Raw genomic sequence first — 21,253 nt, forward strand, 5'->3', positions numbered from 1 at the left:
CTCCGTGTTCCAGTAACAGCAGGGTCCAGACCAGTTCTGGTGTCCTGCAGGGAGCCACCCCTGACTTCCCTGCCCCAGCAGGGCTCACCTGTGCTGGGATTCCTCAGCTTCCCGGGTACAGCTGGGCAGGAGCCCGTACCATGCTGCCCAGAGGCGCTCAGTCCCCTCTGCACACAGGACAGGCACAGACACTCGTCCTCAGCGCTGGAAGGTGCTGGTCACAGAGTCCTTACCACTCCCGGGGTCCCACCCTGCCCTTGGAGCACCCGCGCCCTCTGCCTGCAACACGCCCTCCCTCCCCCACTGTAACTGGCTTCCAGTCGACCCTGGCATGGCATTTTAGTGATTTTTTCCTCCTCCCACTGGAATGTGTACATTGTTCTCTGTTACATCTCAACACTGAGCGTGTGACAGAGAAATGGCCTCTGCTTGTCAAAGCAACTGGGGATGCCCCGTCTGGAGGCCGGGCCTAGGGAAGGCTGAGTCACCAGACCTTGTGTCCACTGGAGACAGAGCCAAGGCCAGCGAGGTGCTTCCAGGTCAGGTTTGGCCTCATTTATGGACACGCTTTCTAGTAATGAAAGCTGGCTGCGAGAGAACCAGCCACCCCTGCTGCTGTCTGAACCGCGGGGTGTCATTTGCCAGGGAGCCCAGAGCATTGGGGCCGGCGGGGGACCAGCTTCCCTGCAGACCCCTTCCAGCTCCCCTGCTTTCTAAAACAGTTTCGATCGCTCTTCCTGAAATGTCCCCACCCCCGAACCACCCCTCCTCGGCCTCCTGCAGCCTGGGGCGTCCTTCCCTGCCTTGAGGTAGTGTTTGCTGCAGTCATACTCCATCTCTGTGATTGGCTCGTGAGCCTCATCCCCTTGATCAACAAGGATTTACTGAGATTCCAGCTCATACCGGATACCAGCCCCCAGGATTGTGGGGGTGGACCAGGCAGGAAGGCAGAGGCCTGGCGCTCCATAAGGGTTGGGGCAAGGCTTTGCTGGCTTCCATCTTCAGTATCTTGCTCTGTATGTAGCACAGAGTAGATCTCAGAAGAGCTTGAATGAACTGTTAAATGTGAGCAAATTAACTTGCTCCATTCTCAGAAGCTCGTTGGCCTGTTTTATAAAGTTGCATCAAAATATATGAAGACATCTACGTCTGATAAAGTTGCGTAACATTATATGAGGCGCACCGAAATTTTCATCTTTGTAGTATTGAAATTCATCTTATTTTTCTTTTAATACTTAAAAAGATGAAGAGAAGATTGCTGCTAAGATGACCCAAATAAGGGAGCTGCCTCTCCTTCTCTGTGGTCTCTGTCCATTTTTTTTTTTCCCCTTTGACATCGTTTGCCTTTTTTTGCCATTTCCCCCAGGAACTCAATGAGTTAAAGGACCAGATTCAGGATGTAGAAGGCAAATACATGCAGGGATTGAAAGAGATGAAGGTACCAGCTTACAGAAGCGTGGGCTTATGGAATTAACCCAACTTAACTGTAAAAAGCCTCCAGAAAGCCTTCAGATTGCATGCTTGCTCTGGAGAGGCTCCAGACTGCAGACCCCAAAGTGGCAGCAGTGCTAGAAGCCTGGGTGTGCGTGTTCCTGGTTTACCCAAAAGCAGCTTTTAAGCCAAGACCTGAAAATTGTAACTCACTAGGAAAACTTACTAACTCGTTTTCCTGATGCATGTCCTTTACTCACTGTCCTCCCACCACCACACCCGAGTTAAAACCACCTTCTCATTTCCCACAGAAGTGTACCCTCCGTGGCAGACTTCCAACCCACCTGGAGAAGGATTTGGGGTTTTCTCCACTTATATACAGACCTTACATAACAAACACTGCTTCATCTTAATTTGCTTCTCAAAACACCTGATGTCTCCCAGTAAGAAAGTTTGGTTGCTGTGCTTTTTGAAACACACAAATTATTTGCATCCTGAGCCATTTTACTAATGGAAGCAATGTCTGAATATGTATCATCTTGAATTTATTTGAGTAAATACCCGATACTTTTAGAAAGTGGAGTTACTGTGTTGTGCCAACAGGAAATTGAGTTGCCACGCTCCCTGAAGGTGAGGTGGGGAGTCGGGCTGTTCTCTGACTTCACTGGGCAATGAGAGAGGGTAAATCTGTGCCTTCCTTTTCAACCCCCAGGAAAGTACCCCCGAAACAGTCTGAGTTCAGTATCCCAGGGGTCCAAACCACGTGACTGATCACTTGCTTGTTTGTGACCTCTCTTGGTGTGGGTACTAAGTCGCTTCACTTATGTCCAACTCTTTGAGATCCTGTGGACTGTAGCCTGCCAGACTTCTCTGTTGACAGGATTCTCTAGGCAAGAATACTAGAGTGGGTTGCCAGGCCCTCCTCCAGGGGAGCATCCCGACCCATACCGCATCTCAGTATGTCTCCTGCATTGCTGGTGGGTTCTTTACCACTGGCACCCCCTGGGAAGCCCTGTGACCTCTCTGTAGGGTGGACCTCTCTCTAGGGTGGGGATTAAGATTCTGGCTTTCAACTCCTGGTGGGGCTGAGAAGGGAGCCAGGGAAGCAGCCCAGGGATCACAGGTCCCACCTGAAAACTTCGCCCTGGTTTGCAAGTGCAGGCGTGCATCGCTGGTCTCCATGGATCCCTGGGTAGCACCCAACAGGCCCCACCCAGAGGTGCCCACCATTCTGCAGCTCAGGGTCCTTTGCTGCCCTCTGTTCTCCTGGGGTCGCCTTCCCCTGATCTGTGTTCCAGGACCCACACGCTGCTATACCCTGTGGCCTGCCTGCCAGGGTGTGAGCGTGTTTATTTTGGAGGCTCTTTCCTTCATTGTCGTTTCAAAGGAACGGCGTTTGCCTTTCCAGGACCTGCCTAGGGAGGCCTGAGGAGCTTGTTGAGTTTTCCTCTGGGTTGCAGATGTGAAATTGCCCTTAAGCTTCTCCTGGTTCCTCAGTTGCCATGGGGACAGTGGGCAGCTGGTGGCAGGGGTTCTCTCGCCCCTCCCCGCCTCGCACTGGCACTGTCCCAGGTGCTGATCACGTGTCTGGAGCGGTCACGTCAGGCGCCTGTTGAACAGCCCAGCCCAGTTCAGAACCCACGGCTGAACTCTGCTGCCTCTGTGACCAGCGCCCTTTCCACCTGGGTCCCCCTTGTCCTAAGGACTGTAAATTACTTTCATCTCTAGACACAGTTAATAACTAATTTTCCAAGTCTCGAGAATTTGAGCAAATTAAAAGGAGGACTTTCTGGGCAATCAAAACTTGCTGTGTTTCTTCTTCTGATTCATTTGCTCTAGAAATAAAATGTGAATTTAGAGCTGAGTTTTTGGGGTGTTGCTAAAAATGCTGAACTGATCCGTGTTTTTGTTTTCTTCCTACAATTTCAAAAACCTGACCTGGTTTCTGCAGGACTCACTAGCAGAAGTTGAGGAGAAATATAAGAAGGCTATGGTTTCCAACGCTCAGCTAGACAATGAGAAGACGAACTTCATGTACCAGGTCGACACGCTGAAGGACATGCTGCTGGAGCTGGAAGAGCAGCTGGCCGAGTCCAGGCGGCAGTACGAGGAGAAGAGCAAAGTATGTGCCCCCCTGAGGGGGAGAGTGACTGTGTGTGTGTAGATGGTGTGTGTGAGGGGGGAGAGGATACACAGAGTGATACACACAAGGATGGGAGAATGTATATGTGTGTGCACGTATATGTATAGTGAAAGTCACTCAGTCGTGTCCGACTCTTTGTGACCCCATGGACTATATGCAGTCCCTGGAATTCTCCAGGCCAGAATATTGGAGTGGGTAGCCTTTCCCTTCTCCAATACATATGTATACACACACACATAAATATAGGGCTTTCCTTGTGGCTCAGTGGTAAAGAATCTGCCTGCAGTGCAAGAGATGGGAGTTTGATCCCTGGATCAGGAAGATGCCTTGGAGAAGGGAATGGCAACCCACTCCAGTATTCTTGCCTGGGAAATCCCATGGACAGAGGAGCCTGGCAGGCTACAGTCCATGGGGTCGCAAAGAGTTGGACATGACTTAGCGACTAAACAACAGCAAGAATTTATATACATATATTTGGTATATATAAGGATGGTAGAATATATGAAAATGATATATGAGAGGACAGAGTATATATGTAAATGGTCTATGTAAAAATGGGAGAATGTATATATATACACACATATATATATGGTATATGTAATTATGGTAGAATATATGCATATATATATGGTATTGATATATGTAAGGATAGGAGAATATATATGATATATGTAAGAATTGGAGAATATATATATATTGTATATTTAAGAATCAAAAGATATATGTGTGCACATATATATATTTGATATGTGGTGTGTATCTACATATGTATATGTTATACATGTATATATACATGTTTATGTATATATTTGTGTGTATATAGTTTTTTAAAAAACAGTCATTCTCTACTTGCCCTGGAAGCTCAAACATCTAAGAATAAGAATACCATGCTCTTTGCCGAGGTACTTGATATATTGATATGCAAAATTTCAATATGTAAACTAGAGACAATTTTACTAGGAGGACACTTGTGTTTTTTGCATGTAAGGTAAAATCATAACCGTGGAAAAACCTGCCTCCAAAAGACCCAGAATGCTTGAATAAGCATAATTAGATGCTTCAAGATTTTCCTGTTAATATTTATTTCTGGATTTTTATTTTGTTATCAACAGCAGAGAGAAATAGTTGCAAATATCAAGGATTTTAAGGAAATTATATTCACTCGTTTTCTGCTGATTGGAAAAAAACACAGTGACTCCATTTAAGAATTAAACACCTTCATCAATCTCAAAAAAGAGGAGAATCTTATTTGGGCTTTCATTAAGAGGCACTGGAGTTAACGTGTTAATTTACAACATCAACAAAAGGCGTGAGCATGTGTGGAGATTAATGACAACAGGTTGACTTGCTAAAGGCCAGACTTAACTGTTCTTTGTGAGACAGAGAACACGAATACTTGTTTTTCGTATTATTATTTTCGTATTTCGAATTAGTTGGTTTCTCAAATCCTAGAGTATTGACCAGTTTCTAAGTTGCTGAGATAAATAGAAAGTTTAATTTGTGAATGTCATTATCTTTTTTTGTAACTGGTTATATCCTCTAAAGGGCTTCCCCAGTGGCTCAGCTGTAAAGAATCTGCCTGCCAATGCAGGAGACCCAGGTTCGATCCCTGGGTCGGGAAGATCCCCTGCAGAAGGAAATGGCAACCCGCTCTAGTACTCTTGCCTGGAAAATCCCGTGGACAGAGGAGACTGGTGGGCTACAGTCCATAGGGTTGCAAAAGCTTCAGACCTGACTTAGCGACAAAATAACAACAAAAATATCCTCTAAATCCAGGAGTTAAACCCAAGGTGCCATTAACAACTCCAAGGCCTCTTTATTTCACTGCTGTGGTTGAGTTAGAAGCTGAAGAAGAATTTTGTCTATGAAGTCCCTGATAACTGAATGCTGAAATGAAGGAGAAACTTTTCATGAGACCTAATGTCATGAAAGCTTCCTTTGAAACTGACTGACAATTTAGGAGCAGAGAGCATATTCTGAACCCCACTCAGATGGACAAGTACTTAACACATTCTAAATACTCCTAGCATGCCCTCAGGCATCAGGAAGTAGACCAAGAGACCCCAAATCTAATTCCAGAGAAGTGGAGTGACCCTGGAACATTGCCCCAAAGTGGGTATCACAAGCCAAGCAAAACCCAACAGACAGGTCCTTGTCCTGGTTTGGAGGGTCCAGTCACCCCCGAACTCCAGAAAATGAGTGTGCTCAGGATGCCACAGTGAGCTAAGGTCCAGTCCCTTCTAGAATAGCCAGGCAACACATCTAGGGGTGTCCCCTGCTATCCCTGAAATCCTGGGAAATGCCATGGACAGAGGAGCCTGCCGGTCCATGGGGCTGCAAAAGAGTTGGACGGGCAGCTGGTTGGGCACCAAGCCATCATTAGGGACTGTGCTACTGTACGGAGCCGAGCAGAAGACAGCAGAGCCGCAGTGCCTAGTTGTGGGGGTGCGTTTCATACACGGGAGAGTCGGACTGGGGAGTGGCTTTATGTTGACGAGTGCTTTATGCCCCCTTGCCCCTATTTTGTCTCTAGGGTACAGAGCTGGCTATCTACTGTTAGTAGAGATAAAATGGCCAAAGTAGACCACATTTACCCCCTTTTTATCCCAAAGAGTATTCACTGGCATATTTCAAAATCAGGGATAATTTTATTATCTGTTGTTGTTTAGTCAAACGATAAGTTGTGTTAGACTCTTTAGTGACCCCATGGACTACAGCATGCCAGGCTTCCCTGTCCTTCACAGTCTCCCAGAGTTTGCTCAAACTCCTGTCCATTGCATCTGTGATGCTATCCAACCATCTCATCCTCTGTCACCCTCTTCTCCTCCTGCCTTCAGTCTTTCTCAGCATCAGGGTCTTTTCCATCAGATTCTTTTTGGCTCTTTGCATTAGGGGGCCAAAGTATTGGAGCTTCAGCTTCAGCATCAGTCTTTCCAATGAATACTCGGGGTTTATTCCCTTTAGGATTGACTAAGGGACTCCTTAGTCAAGGGGTTTGATCTCCTTTCAGCCAAGGGACTCTCAAGAGTCTTCTCCAGCACCATAATTCTAAAGCATCAATTCTTTGGCACTCAGCTTTCTTTATGGTCCACCTCTCACATTTGTATGTGACCACTGGAGAAACCAGAGCTTTGATTTTGGGGACTTTGTTGGCAAAGTGATGCCTCTGCTTTTTAATATGCTGTCTAGGTTTATCATAGCTTTTCTTCCAAGGAGCAAGCATCTTTTAATTTGTTGGCTGCAGTCACTATCTGCACTGATTTTTATTTTTATCATCAGCCTTTTACAAATTTTATTGTCAGTCTTTTGCAATGGTGGCTCCTCCAGGTCTTCAGCCCAGACAACCCTGTGGACTTCAGCAGATACCCTGGAGAGGGACCCCTTCCAGGGCACTGCTCACCTTAGAGAACTCAGGAGCCTCTGTCAGTTGCATCAGCTCCTCACATTGATTTTATGGTAAATCATAGGGGTGTCTCCTAGAAAATACAGAGAAATGGGCTCCTATCATTAAAAAAGCCTTGAAAACTGTGTTGACATAGTAGCAGGTGAAGGTCAATCATAAGAATGTGAACTAGAGGGACAGAAAAATGTGATTCCACTGCAACCTGAATGTTCCTCTCCTCTTTTATAGGAATTTGAAAGGGAAAAGCATGCCCACAGTATACTCCAGTTTCAGTTTGCCGAAGTGAAAGAGGCCCTGAAGCAAAGAGAAGAAATGCTTGAGGTGAGTAGCTTTTCCCTTTTTTCTTTTCTTTCCTTCCTTTTTTTTTTTTTTTTTTTAAAAACTTGGGAGCATTTTGTTGGTTTACTACTGAAGTTAATCAGTTTTCTTGGACACTGACTTCAGGTGAATTCTCTATGCCTGTATAAGGAGGCAGCTGCTTTTATTAGAGCAGATTCTCTTTCTTTGGTGGTTTTGGGTTTGTTCGGGGACGTGTGGCAGAGAGAATAATGGCCCCCTAAGATGTCCACGTCCTAATCCCTGGAACTGTAAGTCACGTTTCACAGCAAAGAGGACTTTGTAGATGTGATTGAGGACCTTGTGATGGGAGTCGATCCTGTGTTGTCTGGGTGGGCCCAGTGTGATGCTAAGAGTCCTTGTAAGATGGAAGCAGAGTCAAAGGCAGATTAGGAGACGTGACCACGGGGTTGGAGGTCAGAGCCATGTGAGGGAGGGGCCACAAGCCAAACTGTGGGCACCCCTAGGAGCTGAAAGGAAGCGGGGAATAGATTCTGTCCCCGCCCTACCCCATCCCTGGTCTCCAGAAAAGACCCCAGGCCTGCCCACACCTTGGGGGCACTGCAAGACTTCTGAACTTCCGAGCTCTCGAGCTGTAAGAAAATAAGCCTGTGTTGTTCGAAGCCACTGGATGTGTGGTTATTTGTTCAGTGACAACAGGAAATTAATACAGGCTTGATTTTTTTTAATCTTTTTAACTTGATTAGAGCTTTCGCACCTGTCAGTGAGGATTTCACTCCAGGTTTTCCTCCTGCACTGGGAGCTGAGGAGCATCCTGAGAACAAACTCAGTGAGCCGTCCTGGCGCTGGGATCCGCGGGGTGCGCGCTGGCTCCGGGGCTGTCCACGCCACAGAGTGCCTCCCTGTCTAATCCTGTGTCTGCTCTCTTTCTGTCTGTCCCTATTCTTCAGGAAATCCGACAGCTACAGCAGAAACAGGCGAGTTATATCAGGGAGATTTCTGATCTTCAGGAAACAATAGAGTGGAAAGACAGAAAAATAGGGGTAGGACTCCCAAGCCTCTGACATCCGTGCAAGTGGGCAGCCTGCCTAGCAATTGAGCGCTTTCAGATTCTTTGGTTTGCGAAAAAGGCTTGTTTGAGTTTGCATGCGACCCCCCACGTGACACGAAATGAATAAAAGAGAGACTGCAGAACTCACCCAAATGGACGTTAACTCCAAATTGGAAGCTAACTTCCAGCCAGGGAGATTCTCGTTTTGTTGACACCGCTGGGCCTCCGGCCTGCCTGTGAGTGGCCAGAGGCACAGAGGTCAGAGGGGCAAGGCAGTGCACCTGGCGGGCCCACGTGGGGCTCAGACCTCTTGGGACGCCCTGTCGGTGTCATGGGGGCTCCTTCTCAAAAGGCTTTGAGGAAGCTGCAAGGCGGCAGGGGCAGTACCCCTTGAAGCCCCACCTCGGGTCTCCCCGGGGAGGTGTCAGCATCTCCCTCCCCAAGGAAAGAGGCGGTCCACCTGCCTCTTTTCAGCAGTGCAGGTTGGGCAGCAAGGAGCCCACTTAGTTAAGGAACGGCCATGCTCCGTGATGCCAGGCACCTTCCAGACCACAGCAACTCACGCCTCACAGCTCTGACAGCCGTCTCTAGATGTTAGAGCGAAGCTTGGCGCTTTCACATCGTGAAGCTGTGCCTTGCCTTCACTCTGATGCGCTCACCGACACGGGATTTTGTGTGCATGTCTATGCGTGCGCTGTGCTTGCTTCAGGACCACTCTATGCTTACCTGTGACAACAGACACCGAGAATCAACATACAGAAATAATCAAATTGCTATTAAATAAAACAGTTGTCACCGGGGGTTCCTAAGCATGTCTCCATTTACCCCTCACTGAAATGGGTGCATTGCTTCTGTTACTTCCCTGACGATGCTGTGAAACCACAGACTGAGCCAGGAGAGGATGTGAAAAAGAGAGCATCCTTCAAAATGCCGATGTCCTTCAGGGAGCATGCACAGCGACATTTCTTGGCTGGCGTAAACTACATGAAAAGCTTCACACTTGCACTGCGTTTGTGTCTCTAAGCAGTCTGTTGAATGTCTTGCTGATGTCAGCGTTTTCCTTAGTATTCATAGAAGCCTCCTTCCTAGTCCTGCTTCTGAGGTCATCTGCTCACCTGTGCCTATCTTCTCTCTCTCTGCTCCGCTACACACTCAGGCGTTAGAGAGACAGAAAGAGTTCTTTGATTCCGTAAGGAGTGAACGAGACGATCTTAGAGAAGAAGTAGTCATGCTGAAAGAGGAATTAAAGGTATGAAGCCAAAGTACGGTTTAAAAAAAAAAGGCAATAGCAGCAGCTCCAAGATTCTCAAGGATGAATGTGTGTGGGCAGTGGTGTTCATTAATTTTATGACGTTGATTTTTGTTCCGTTAGTAAAATCAAATCGTGGGTTGACTGACACCAGAGAGACAAGTGAAGTCTGTACATCCCGTGGGGGGCATGCCCATTGCCTGTCAGTGTTTACAGGCACATCTGATGTTGAAAGCAATTCTGATTTCCAAGAATTTCTTTTGATAAGCTGTCTAAATTTTTTCTCAAACTCATTAGTAAATTCTCTAGGACATTACTCCAAGTTGGAGTAGATCTTTGTTCCATATAAATACATATATCAAGCCTGGACTGTAAGGACCTTTCTAGCTGAACAGTGTATAGGTGTCACTAGTCAGACTGGGAGATCTCACGGACTGTAGGAAGTTCTGTGTCCTGTCTGGGCCACGTCTAGGGTCTTCTGCTGCTGGCTGGACCCTGAGTGAAATAAACCAATGGGCAGCAGTGGGGGTCAGAGCTCTGGGTGGACTCTCGGCACCATAGGAGGAGGTACTGAGTCTAGGGATCGTGGCCATGGACTGGCTCCTGTGTTGCCAACAGAAACATCAGCGTCGGCTACGTACAATGAAAGGTCAAGGCCAGAACAGTAAGCCAGTAGGGTCAGAGCCCAGAGTCACAGAGCTCCTCCTCAGCAGGGTGTGCGTACACATGGAGGGTTGGGGAATTCCTACAAAGCAGAAGAGAAAGTGCTGCAGATGGCAGGAGGGCCGAGGGAGGGGGTGGTTCAGGGTGAAGCGGGTATCCTGGCATTGTGAAGTGCGGCTGAGTTTAATGTGCTTTGCTATGTGAAAGAAAGTGTGAAAGTGAAAGTCACTCAGTCCTGTCTGACTCTTTGTGACCCATGGACTATACAGCCCATGGAATTCTCTAGGTCAGAATACTGGAGTGGGTAGCCTTTCCCTTCTCCAGGGGATCTTCTCAACCCAGGGCTGGAACCCAGGTCTCCCACATTGCAGGCGGATTCTTTACCAGCTGAGCCACAAGGGAAGCTATGAAGTGAGCACAAATTGTATTTCTTTGGAAAACAACAGACATTCCAGCCAAGGTTCACCATTCCTTTCAGAACACGCACATATTTCTTTCTTTACCTCTCTGCCTCCTTTTAAAGAACACAACTGGGGTTCTAGAGGTCAAGACCCTTTCACGGTGAGGTGCTTCACGTTCCACTTTCTGGCCGCCTGCAGTTAAAAAGTGAGGCTGGCTGAAAGCGTTTTGTTTTGTCACCAGCCCATTAAGACATGGATGGGAACATGTAGGAAAGAAGGGCCTTTGGAGGAAGACTTCCCAGATCTGTGTGTGTTGATGGAATATTTCCAGGAGCCTAGCAATTCTCTATTTCTGTAGCGTTTTCCTCTGCTTAGGGAAAAGTGAGGTTTCTTACAATTACTATTTATAAAATAAAGTTTAACTGTGTGTCACTTCATGAGTATTATGATGAGCCTGTTTTTATTCCCAGAAACATGGAATAATACTAAATTCAGAAATAGCTACCAACGGAGAGACGCCAGACACTCTGAACAGCATTGCCTCGCAAGGTTCCACGAAAATGACGAAGGAAGAGCCGAGTGCCCTCAAGGCAACGGGGGACGGGGCCCTCGGTAAGTCCGTGCTTTCCTTTGACCCTTGCGTCTTCCGATCAGCGCTGGTCCACCTCCATGCATTGGTAGAGCTGACGTGGTCATCACTGATCAATTAACCATCACCCAGCATGCCCTGCGTTCTGTCACTTCACGGGAACTTCCTCACCACACGGTGCTGCCACCCACGTGTGTTGTCTGGCGTGTACTTCTGTTCATTGCTCACCACCAAAGGCTCAAGAATATGTTTCTTTTGCTTCTCAAAGCTGCCTGTGAGACTGTGAATACACGGAAAATAATGTCAAAATTCAGTGACAGTGTTGACTTTTCTATTAGGTTTTCCTCAATTATGTGCCGAATATGGCGTTGTGACTTACTCTGTTACAGAATTATCAAAAGAGCAGAATAGCAGCGGCTGTACAGTGAGTTAGTTGTGCAGTAAGTTAGTTGACCATGTCTACAAGCCGATGCTGCAAGTCCCGTGCACCGTTAAGCGTTTGGAGAGCCTGAGGTGCCCGTGGACAGTGTAGATGGACAGGGAGCCCTGGGTGGTGGGGAGGTGGACAGGGAGCCCTGGGGTGTGAGTGTGGTCGGTGCGGACGGCTTTCCTTATAACAAGAGTCTGAGTAAGTCTGCCCGTTTGTCAGAGGTGATGTTCCTTTGTACGTCCTGTTTTTACTTCTGAAAGAGTATAAACTGAGGAACCCCATAGATAGTAGGAATGCGTAATACAATCTGCAGATATCGGAAAAGATTCACCAGTTAGTATTTGTCATAATCCTCGGCTTTGGTCAGCACCTGATGGACAGCCTGAAATAGAAGCTGGCAAATAAGGTCTCCCTTGCAACCGGGGATCAGATGCGTTTCAGCTTTTCACAGTGAGGCTGGGACAAGGTCAGGGACTGTGGCTTTCGTTTCCATTTGGAAGGTTCTCCATGGAAGTGGAGAAAACTGTAGGCCCAGCTTCCCAGGTCTGCCTTTCCAGAAGGTGCTTCATTATCTGATGGCTATTCAAGAACCACAGCTCTTTTCATTGTGTTGAAGTTACTGAAAGAAAGTAAGCTGATGAATGTCCACCCTCCCTTTACGTTCCTACCTGAGCGGCTGGGGTGCATCCTGCTGCTCTTACACATTTTATGCATCCTTGGTAACTACTGTGTAACAAACACTCAAAGAACTAGGAAATGCATTTTGTGCATCCACATATTTTTGGATCGTATATCCCTGTTAGTAGAGAATTGTGGGAACTTCCAAATACATACGTTTATTTTTCATTTATATGTGTAATATTTAAGTAATATAAAATGTGCATTATAAAACAGACACAATACTAGAGATTTTTAAGGGGTGAAGCAAAGGTGACTGTAAATGGAATCCTGCTTGTCTGTCCACTTTTCCCTGGAGACCGCTGGTCCTAAGTCACCAAGCTGTGACTTTCAGTGACGTGGCAGCTCCTACCCCTCAGTGTTGTTTGTCTTGAGAACCCAAAATGTAATTCTTCCTTTCTAAGCAGTAACAGATTGCGTCATTCCTAAGTCTTTAATCAATGAATGGTTTATGTGTGACTAAGTGGTCTCTTGATTGGAGGCGTCGGCTCCCGCCCCCCCCGGAAAGGAACAGAGGTGTGGAAGGCACAGGCTGCTTCCCCAGGAAGACAGGGATTAGGGGCGGAGGTCGAGTTCTCTTTACCTCCATGAGCTGTTTCCAAAGTGGCTTCCTGGAGATGGACCTCGAGGCTGAGTTTCTTCAGATGAACTGCATGTTTCTTTTAAAAATGATCTGAAGGCTGCTCTTAGAGCTGGGTGATGTGCAGTGCAGTTCAACAGCTGGGAGAGTAGGCGTGGTCCCCTTGTGCATCCAGAAATGAGAATGGGGACCACGAACCTTGAGTCATTCTGAAACCCCTCATCTTGGACGGCTGGGCTGTCTGATCCAGAGGTCTTCCTTGTCTGTTAAAAGTTCCCCTTTGAGAGTCCGTTCACCCCACATGGCACCAGCAGCCCCTCTGGCCCCTGACATGGCGGCAGTGGCCTCTGTTGACCCCGCGTTTGCTCACGCGATGGCTGCTTTGCCGCACAGAACTGGCAAAGGCTTCTGTCCGTGTGCTTCTCTGATGGCTCTCTCTCTCTAGGAGCGGGGTTGGCTGGGAAAGAGAACATGTGTTTACGTTGTAATTTCTGTTGTATGGTCAACCACATCATGGGGTCCCTTCAATTTTCTCAATGGTCTTTTAGGAAGAGCCAATGAAGTGGAGGTGAAAAATGAAATGGTGGAGCATGAGGGGAAAAGAGCAATCTTGCAGAGCACTGAGCAAAGACAGCACAAGGAGGACCCAGGAGAGAGCTGTGTGGACACAGAGGCGTCACATCCTGGTGACAGTGCTGAGGACCAGAGAGCCTCTGCGGACGGTGCCCCCTCCCCGGGAACACTAGTCAATTCCGAGAGCGAGGAGGAGGTTCAAAGCCGAGTTCTAGAAACCGCTTCCTTCCTTGCAGACACCCAGCAGGTTGAGTCAAGTGAGGTCTTTAACAGTGAACTAGTTGGTGAAATCCCAGATCCTGGGATTGGGCAGGGCAGTGGTAATGCTTTGGATATGGAAAACCAAAGGGAAGAATCTGCCGAAGAACGGGAAAAAGGAAAACAGGAAGATTTGAAGGCCAACTTGGAAGAGATGAGCACAAAACCATGTCAGGAGTCTGCTCTTCCGCAGATATCTGAGGCTGAAAGGGAGAGCAGTGAAGATCCTTGCAAGCAGAGTGGGAGCCCCACAAAGGCTGAGCCAGAGGCAGGGCTCACTGGGCTGGGGGCCCAGGGGGGCACTGCAGCCTCAAGTCCTCTAAGCGGTCGTGATGACCCAGGGAGTCACCATGAAAAACACCTGGTAGACACCCCAGAGGGGTCAGACCCCAGCACAGGGCAGGATGTAGAGAAAGAACTTGCCAACCAGGGGGTAGCTGAGCCCAGGGAGGCCCCAGTTCAGAGCACAGAGGCAGGCGGGGAGAACGAGGAGGCGGAGGAGGATGAAGGAAGAAACTTAAGGGAGGAGAAACCAATTGAGCCAGAGGTCCAAACTAGCCCTCGTCCTCCAGAAGCCGAAAGCAGACCTCAGGAGGTGACGGACCCGAGGGTGGAAGATGCTGAAAGCGAAGCCCTGGATGTGAAAGACCCCAGTGAGGAGAATGACCAACAGGGAGAGGCACTGGATTCGTCGCAGAAGAAGACGAAGAGCAAGAAAAAGAAAAACAAGAAGAAAAAATCACCGGTACCTGCAGAGCTCAAAGATGTTCAGAAAGAGTTAACGTTTCAGAACCCAGGTTTAAGTGAAGTGAAAGAAGAGCTGGAAAAAGACACTGATGAAAAACCGGTTGTAGATGCCCAGAACGAGGTCACTAAGAGCCCAAAACAGAACAGCGTAGCAGAGAGCAGTGAAAATAGTGGTGGTCCAGAAAATCCAAAAGTTGAACTGGATGGAAAACTTGACCAAGATGATGCTGCTGTAAACGCTAAGGCTGGTGGAGACACATTGGATTTTGAAGATAATATGATTCAGTCTTCAGGCACCAGTAATAAAGAATTAGACGAAGGTGCTGTAAAAGACGAGGCTGAGGAAGATGGTGGTACTCCCAGCAGTCCTCCAGGTCCAGAGAATACAGAGGTGCCCAGCAGCGCCCTGCTCGAAGATGAAAGTTCCGCAAAGGACATTAACGATGCCTCTCACACAGAAGGCGCAGAAGGGCGTGTGACGCCAGAAAATCTAGGGCAGACAGTCAGAGAGTTTTCAGACAGCATTCCTCTAGAGAACGATGGCCTGGCAGCAGCAGACGAGGTGGGGGACTTTAATTCAGAAAGCAAGGAAGAGAAGACAGGTGGGACCGGGAAGGGCAGAAGCAAAGAGGACTGCACCATGTCATAGGTCGGGGCAGGGTCCCGGGGAGGGGCCAGGACTGCACAGCAAGTCAGCTGGGAGAGACTCAGAGAATGTTCTAGACCGGTATAGATGCACCAAATGACAATCAGCCAGGTTATCTACTCCTTCAAGCTATATAGACTGTTACCTGTAGATTTCTATGTCATCATTAAAATGACCACCCCGCTGAGAAGGACTCTTCTGTTATCAGAGTAAGTTCTAACGGGGAGCATTCCAGAAGTATCAGACAGCAATGTATACTGTTTTGTTTCTGCTTAAAATCAAAATCCAAACATTTAGCTTTTATCTTAAGCTGATATGAATGTGCATATTCTTGACCAAATGTATCAGCATCTAACTGAAAGGACCAAATAGTATCCTGAGATTTCCACATTATAATTTTTAAATGGTCTCGTTTAAACATATGTGCATTCATATTTGATTTTGATATGTGTAATATAACCTGTATGGTATTTTATTTAAAAAGACATAAATAGCAAAGCAGCGTATAGGTCACTGAGTCATGAGATTTGCACCTTAGGACAATAATTTATCACATGAGGGATAGCAAATAGCTTACTTGCATTTACCTCGTACAAGTATCTTACTTTGGACCAATACTTTTCGATTTCATTCTTGAGGACACCTGAATTTATTTTGTAGGAGATTTTGACTTTGTGCCAATTATGTACCAAAGTTATTTTATACAAAGACTTTTTTTGTTCTGGAAGAGATATATGTTGTAATTGCATTTCCTACTGCAGTATTTGGGCAGGGAGAATCATTTCTGAAATTTATTTTTTTAATTTTAAAATCAGTTCTCTTTGTATTTGTCTAATCATTATTCAGTAGAGCAACACAAAAGGACCCTTGTGCAAACTGCTGAGTAGAGTCTAACAGGATATTTTTAATAGTTGAATCATTTTTGGTATTTTGGTATAAATATTTTCATTTGTTGTTTTTCAGTATATTCTTAGTGAAAATTTGTTGTTTCGATCCTCCTAAACAAAGTATATATTTTCTATATGAAGAAACATTTAAAAATAATTGTAAAGTTAAATAAAAATCATTGTAAAATATTACAAGGGGATGTACAGTGTGAATGCTATTGATACTTTATGAGATCACATGACTTCGTATTATTGTTACAAGGTATAATTGAGTGCAAAAAAGACCAAAAACCTCAACAAAACTTGAGGGAAACGGAAGTGTTACTATGTCATTGAAATAAAGACATTTTATAATTTTACAAGCCTGTGCTTTCACTCTTGTGCTACTTGAATTCTGGTTGTGGCTACATAATGCTATCTTTAACCTACTCTTGTCTATTTCTGGGTTGCTAATTCCCAGTCGGCGCTCTGTGAAGAACTGCGTCATGGCCTTTGCCGGTAGTGAATAGCTCCGCTCCTGGCACCCACCCTGAGGCCAGTGTTGGACTGTCCTTGAGCGAGATCTTTTCCTCAGAGAATCTCCTGTGATCTGTGGTTCTGATCAAGAGCTCAGTTGAGAAAAGTCTCCATCCCGTACTTAGGAGTGCTTACAGGTGCCAACATTTAGACTTTCGAAGAGGATGATGGGAATTTCAAATAAACACTATTTCTTCGTCCTCTCCTGAAGCAGGGGACAATGGGATGGACCAGTTCTGTCCACTTACGCCACGTGCATAGGAAACTAGAGGCCTTCTAGACCATCAGGACCGAGGGCCGCCACAGACTTGCAAGTTGGTGTCTCTAACTTGAGCAAAGCTGCGCTCGGACTGGAATGCACTCTGTGAGGCAGCCCCCGTCCTGCCTTTTAAGGCCTCTGCGGAAGTGATTCAGGCGCTGAACTCACTCCGTGGTGAGCTCATAAAAGCCTTTTAAGGTGTTTCCTCTGTTTCCCATGTTCAACAGCACATTGAAGGGCACTGCAGTACACTTCCCATCCCTCAGCAGTCTCAACTGTTCACTCCTGCATTTAATCAATAAACATGTAGATCACCTCCAACATGGAAGGTGCTGGGAGCAAGCACCTGGGACCAGCCTCTAGGGGTACAGGAGCTGAGAATCTGAAAGGGAGCGAAAGAGAAGACAAGGGTTCCAAAGGGTCAAACGATTCTTGATCATCTAAGAGCCTTCATTATGAACGAGGACGAGATGACATTACAGCCCTACCCAGTAATTACTGTGCAGGTGAAGGCCCCTGAATCACCAAGAAATGGTTGCCTCTGGTGTACTTGGTGTTGGAAGGCATGGCAGTATTGAGTTGGCCAAAAAGTTCATTTGAGTTTTTCTATACCATCTTATGGAAAAACTGGAATGAACTTTTTGCCCAACCTAATATATAAGGTAATTTGGAAAGATCTCAATGTCAAATGAGTCAGACTCAGAAAAGAATCCAAAGGTTACCCGCCAAACACATCCCCAGAGTAACCTGGACCGCTGAGGTTTCACTATAATGCAGACAGAGAAAAACATGGATCGATCACTGATTCTTTAAATCAAAAAGCTGGGATATTTTTCAGCCTCAAACCAGAACATAGCGACTGTGTGTAAAATGTTAATCTTCCCTTCAAAGTATAAGTAAGTATAATTATGAGTTTATTTTAAAAGAGAAAGGTACAGAGAATTTTGAATTATAGGGTATTTTCTCACATAAAAAGGTTAGGAAGCAGTAAAATTTTTGAAAAGCGTGTTTAAGAATTACTTTCTGTAACATTGAGTATTTCTAGTTAATGGAAAACCTAATGACCTCAGCATTTAAATTTCCACTGTCACTGGGACCCTGGAATGCTGCTTCTAGGGGTTTAGGTAGTTTAGGGTTTCCTGTTTTCTATTGATAGATTCCTTTCCCAGGAGACCCCTTTGTGCAACATGCCAGCGTGACCATTGAAACAAGATTCAAAACAACAGTAAGACTCATTCCGAGCGTTGGCTCCAAAAGGAAAGGAAGGGGTGTTTGTGAGTGTGTTACATTCGGAATACGTACTTATTCGGTGTGATGATCTTACATAGGGAAAACATCAGGAGAAAAACCCCTTTCACCCTTTCTGCCCCTCTTACTTCAAAGACGTGTGTATTTTTCAAGACATGAAAGGCTTCAGCCGTTCAGCTGACCTGAAACAGCGGCTGGTGCAAGGCATCTGTACAGACCTCTTTGGCCCCGTGCTGCTGCTGCTGCTGCTGCTAAGTCGCTCAGTCATGTCCGACTCTGTGCAACCCCATGGACCACAGCCCACCAGGCTCCTCCATCCATGGGATTTTCCAGGCAAGAGTACTGGAGTGGGGTGCCATTGCCTTCTCCGTAAGCAGGAGGAAAAAAGAATCATCAGCAGCAGCCTGTCCTGTCCCAGTTCCCCCTTTTATAGGAAGGAGGGGTGGTCCTGGCGTGGGAGGCTAGGCCTGGGCAAGATGGAAACTGACCACCTGGATTAAGATCAAACTAAGTCAGTGCAAGAAGGAAGCAGAGAGAGGGCCACACTCAGTGGCTTTCTCGAGACCTGTCTTATGATCATTGTCTTCACGAACACGGGGGGAGCTGACTTTTCTCTGCAGTGGGGCGGGGAGGCCTAAGGATGGGAGAAATTAGCCTAAGGATGAAGATTATCATTATTGAAAGTAAGCTATTTGCCCTCTCTGTGCCTCACTGGACTATCTGAAATCGGGGTTAGAACCTGCCTTTTAGAGTGGTGATGAGGATGAGATCCAAGTAACGCACGAGAGACAGGCGTGCTTGTTGCTGGTGCTCGACCTTGCTGTAACCCCTACAGCCGCAGTCACAGCACACGGGTCCCCCAGGGCAGGGCTGGGGCCCTCTGCTTGCTTGCTGCTCCCTTGACTGTCTCTATGGTCTCGCCACTTTGTTCCTCATTTCACAGGTCTCTAAAGTTCACACCAGAAAGTGTGTTGGGATTTAATATATCGGGTGAGTGGGCCAAAAATCTCATTTGTGTTTTTCCATTCAATCTTATGGAGAACCCCAAGCGAACTTTTTGGCCAATGCAATATAAAAACCAGATTTGTTTAAAAAGATAAACTGTTGACAATATTACTAAAAATAACTTTAATTTCCAGTTATTTTTAACTTCCTAATATAAAGGAACACTCTGAGTCTTAGACTTTGTGACTTAATTTTCTTACATGTTCATCTCTTGGGTGTCAGAGACCAGTGATGAGTAGGATTGCTTAGTGAGCATAAGTTTGAGACATCCTTGCTGAGTATCACAGTGATTACCAGTCAGGCCTCACTATTCACCTGACAAGTTAGACCTGTTGATTTTTAAAGCTGTAAAAAAGCGGTACTCCTTTTCTTTTTTTATTGAAGTACAGTTGAGTTACAATATTATATTAGTTCCAGATGTATAACATATATAAAAACATAGTTCAGTATTTTTATAGGTTACACTTTATTCCCTAACCTATACAATGTATCCTTTAGCCTTTTTATACCAAGTATTTCATACCTTTTCATCATCTTCTCCATCTTGCTTCTCTCCTTTCCCTCTCCCCAGTGATAACCACCTGTGAGTCTGTTTCCATTTTGTTAAATTAATTCGTTTGCTTTATTCTTGCAGTGTGTGTTATATGTGATAACACACACTGTTTTTCTTTCTCTGACTACTGTGCTCATTTTCTTTATATCAGACAATTTTGCTTCTTTCTCTCCTCCAGTTTCCTAAAACTGTCTAGTTTTAATCTTCTCCAGTTCTGCTTTAAAATTTCTCACATTTCTCTCTTTATTTTTCATGTTTCCACTGTAAGACTAAAGGTCACATTATCCTTGTTTTTTTATTGCTAGCACTGTTATTACATTTTAACATTTTTTACTTGATATTTGAAAACTTCTAATAGAAAAAATAATAATAAATTGTAAATGGACCCATGAGCCTCAAGTCCCTTTCTGTTATATTCAGTGTTTCTTATGCCTGTGGTTACTGTATATAGGAGTATTAAATATACAGGATAAAATGAAAAGCGATATTGCATATGAGAGCCAAGTTTTTAATTTTTTTTAATTTTTGTTTCAGTGTTGAGTGCATTTATGGAAAGGACAAAATAAAACATCTGTCAGAAGCAATTTGTATGTCAATTAAAATGGAACTCAGAAGGATGATAAATGTATCTTACACATAACTTTTTCTGCTTTCATTTATTTCATTGTTATGCCTTTCAAAATAGCAACTTAGGATGTTGGGAAAAGCCAATTGAGAAAGCATATAATTTGTATTAGGATAGATGACTTTGCAAGAATGAAAACGAAGGTGTGTCTTTTATGAATTTTCCATTTCACACATCTAATCAAAATCTGGGCAGTGTGAGAGCGCTCCCCCTTGGGAATAGGAGCCTCAGTTGGTCTGACTCAGACAGCCAGGTTTATGCAAACAGTGAGCGCAGTGGTCAGGGGTGCGGCCCGGGGCCTCAGGAAACCTGCTGGGCCGGGGTCCTCCCCTGTAGAGGGGAAGTGTAGCAGCAGCGCCCCCCGTGGGGCTTCGTGGGCGGTAGTGTGAGTCGCCGGGGCACACCACAGCACACACGGGCATCCGTCAGCATCAGCTCATCCTGATGTTGCCTGGAAAAACTGGGAAGGATGTTGCCCCTAAAGCCCTCCCCAGTCTTAGTTTCCCCCCTGTACTCTGGAGACCATATTCCTCAACGCTCCTTCACAGAGACGTTGGGGGGATTTCTGGGTGCTTCCGTTCAGCTTAGTCGCTCAGTCGTGTCGCACTCTTTGAGACCCCATGGACTGCAGCACGCCAGGCTTCCCTGTCTTCCACCATCTCCCGGAGCTTGCTCCAACTCTGGGTGCTTACGTACATGCAAACTTCTGTGTCTGGGGTGGGAGGAGTGACAGAAACCTGAGCTATTGCTTCGTTCTTCCTCAAAAGAAGAGCAGCTCCTCACAAGTGGGTTAGCTGGTGTGTCATCGGCACACTTAGGGTCCGTAAACAACTCTGACGTGGGTGAGTCTTTGAGAGAAATGAAGAAGATACACACGTCTGGGGTAGAAACTCGGAGAGTCAAGGCTAATGAAAACGCTGGTTATATCTGGTCGTGATACTCGGTGTGTTTGTAATACCTTGCTAATGATGTTAAACCATGAAGCCTGTGAGATCTTGTGTTGCAGTGTGGTTTGGCCTTA

At 46.1% G+C, this 21,253-nt stretch overlaps 1 protein-coding gene across 38 annotated transcripts in view; it reads left to right on the forward strand.

Annotated features, from left to right (window-relative positions):
- Positions 1-21,253, forward strand: part of LRRFIP1 (LRR binding FLII interacting protein 1) — a 160,185-nt gene that overhangs the window by 131,114 nt on the left and 7,818 nt on the right. For 28 of the 38 annotated variants that reach the window (XM_070368556.1, XM_070368559.1, XM_070368558.1 and 25 more), the window contains 7 exons: positions 1,367-1,438; positions 3,383-3,553; positions 7,206-7,298; positions 8,225-8,317; positions 9,482-9,574; positions 11,109-11,250; positions 13,464-19,999. In XM_070368556.1, the coding sequence (XP_070224657.1) occupies positions 1,367-1,438; positions 3,383-3,553; positions 7,206-7,298; positions 8,225-8,317; positions 9,482-9,574; positions 11,109-11,250; positions 13,464-15,142 (2,343 nt within the window). In that variant the 3' untranslated portion in view covers positions 15,143-19,999. Of the gene's footprint in view, positions 1-1,366; positions 1,439-3,382; positions 3,554-7,205; positions 7,299-8,224; positions 8,318-9,481; positions 9,575-11,108; positions 11,251-13,463; positions 20,000-21,253 lie in introns of those variants that run through there. The other 10 variants (XM_070368589.1, XM_070368591.1, XM_070368596.1 and 7 more) reach the window with 5 other exon arrangements.

This window comes from Bos mutus, chromosome 3 (assembly GCF_027580195.1).
Source record: "Bos mutus isolate GX-2022 chromosome 3, NWIPB_WYAK_1.1, whole genome shotgun sequence".
Classification (NCBI taxonomy): Eukaryota; Metazoa; Chordata; class Mammalia; order Artiodactyla; family Bovidae; genus Bos; species Bos mutus.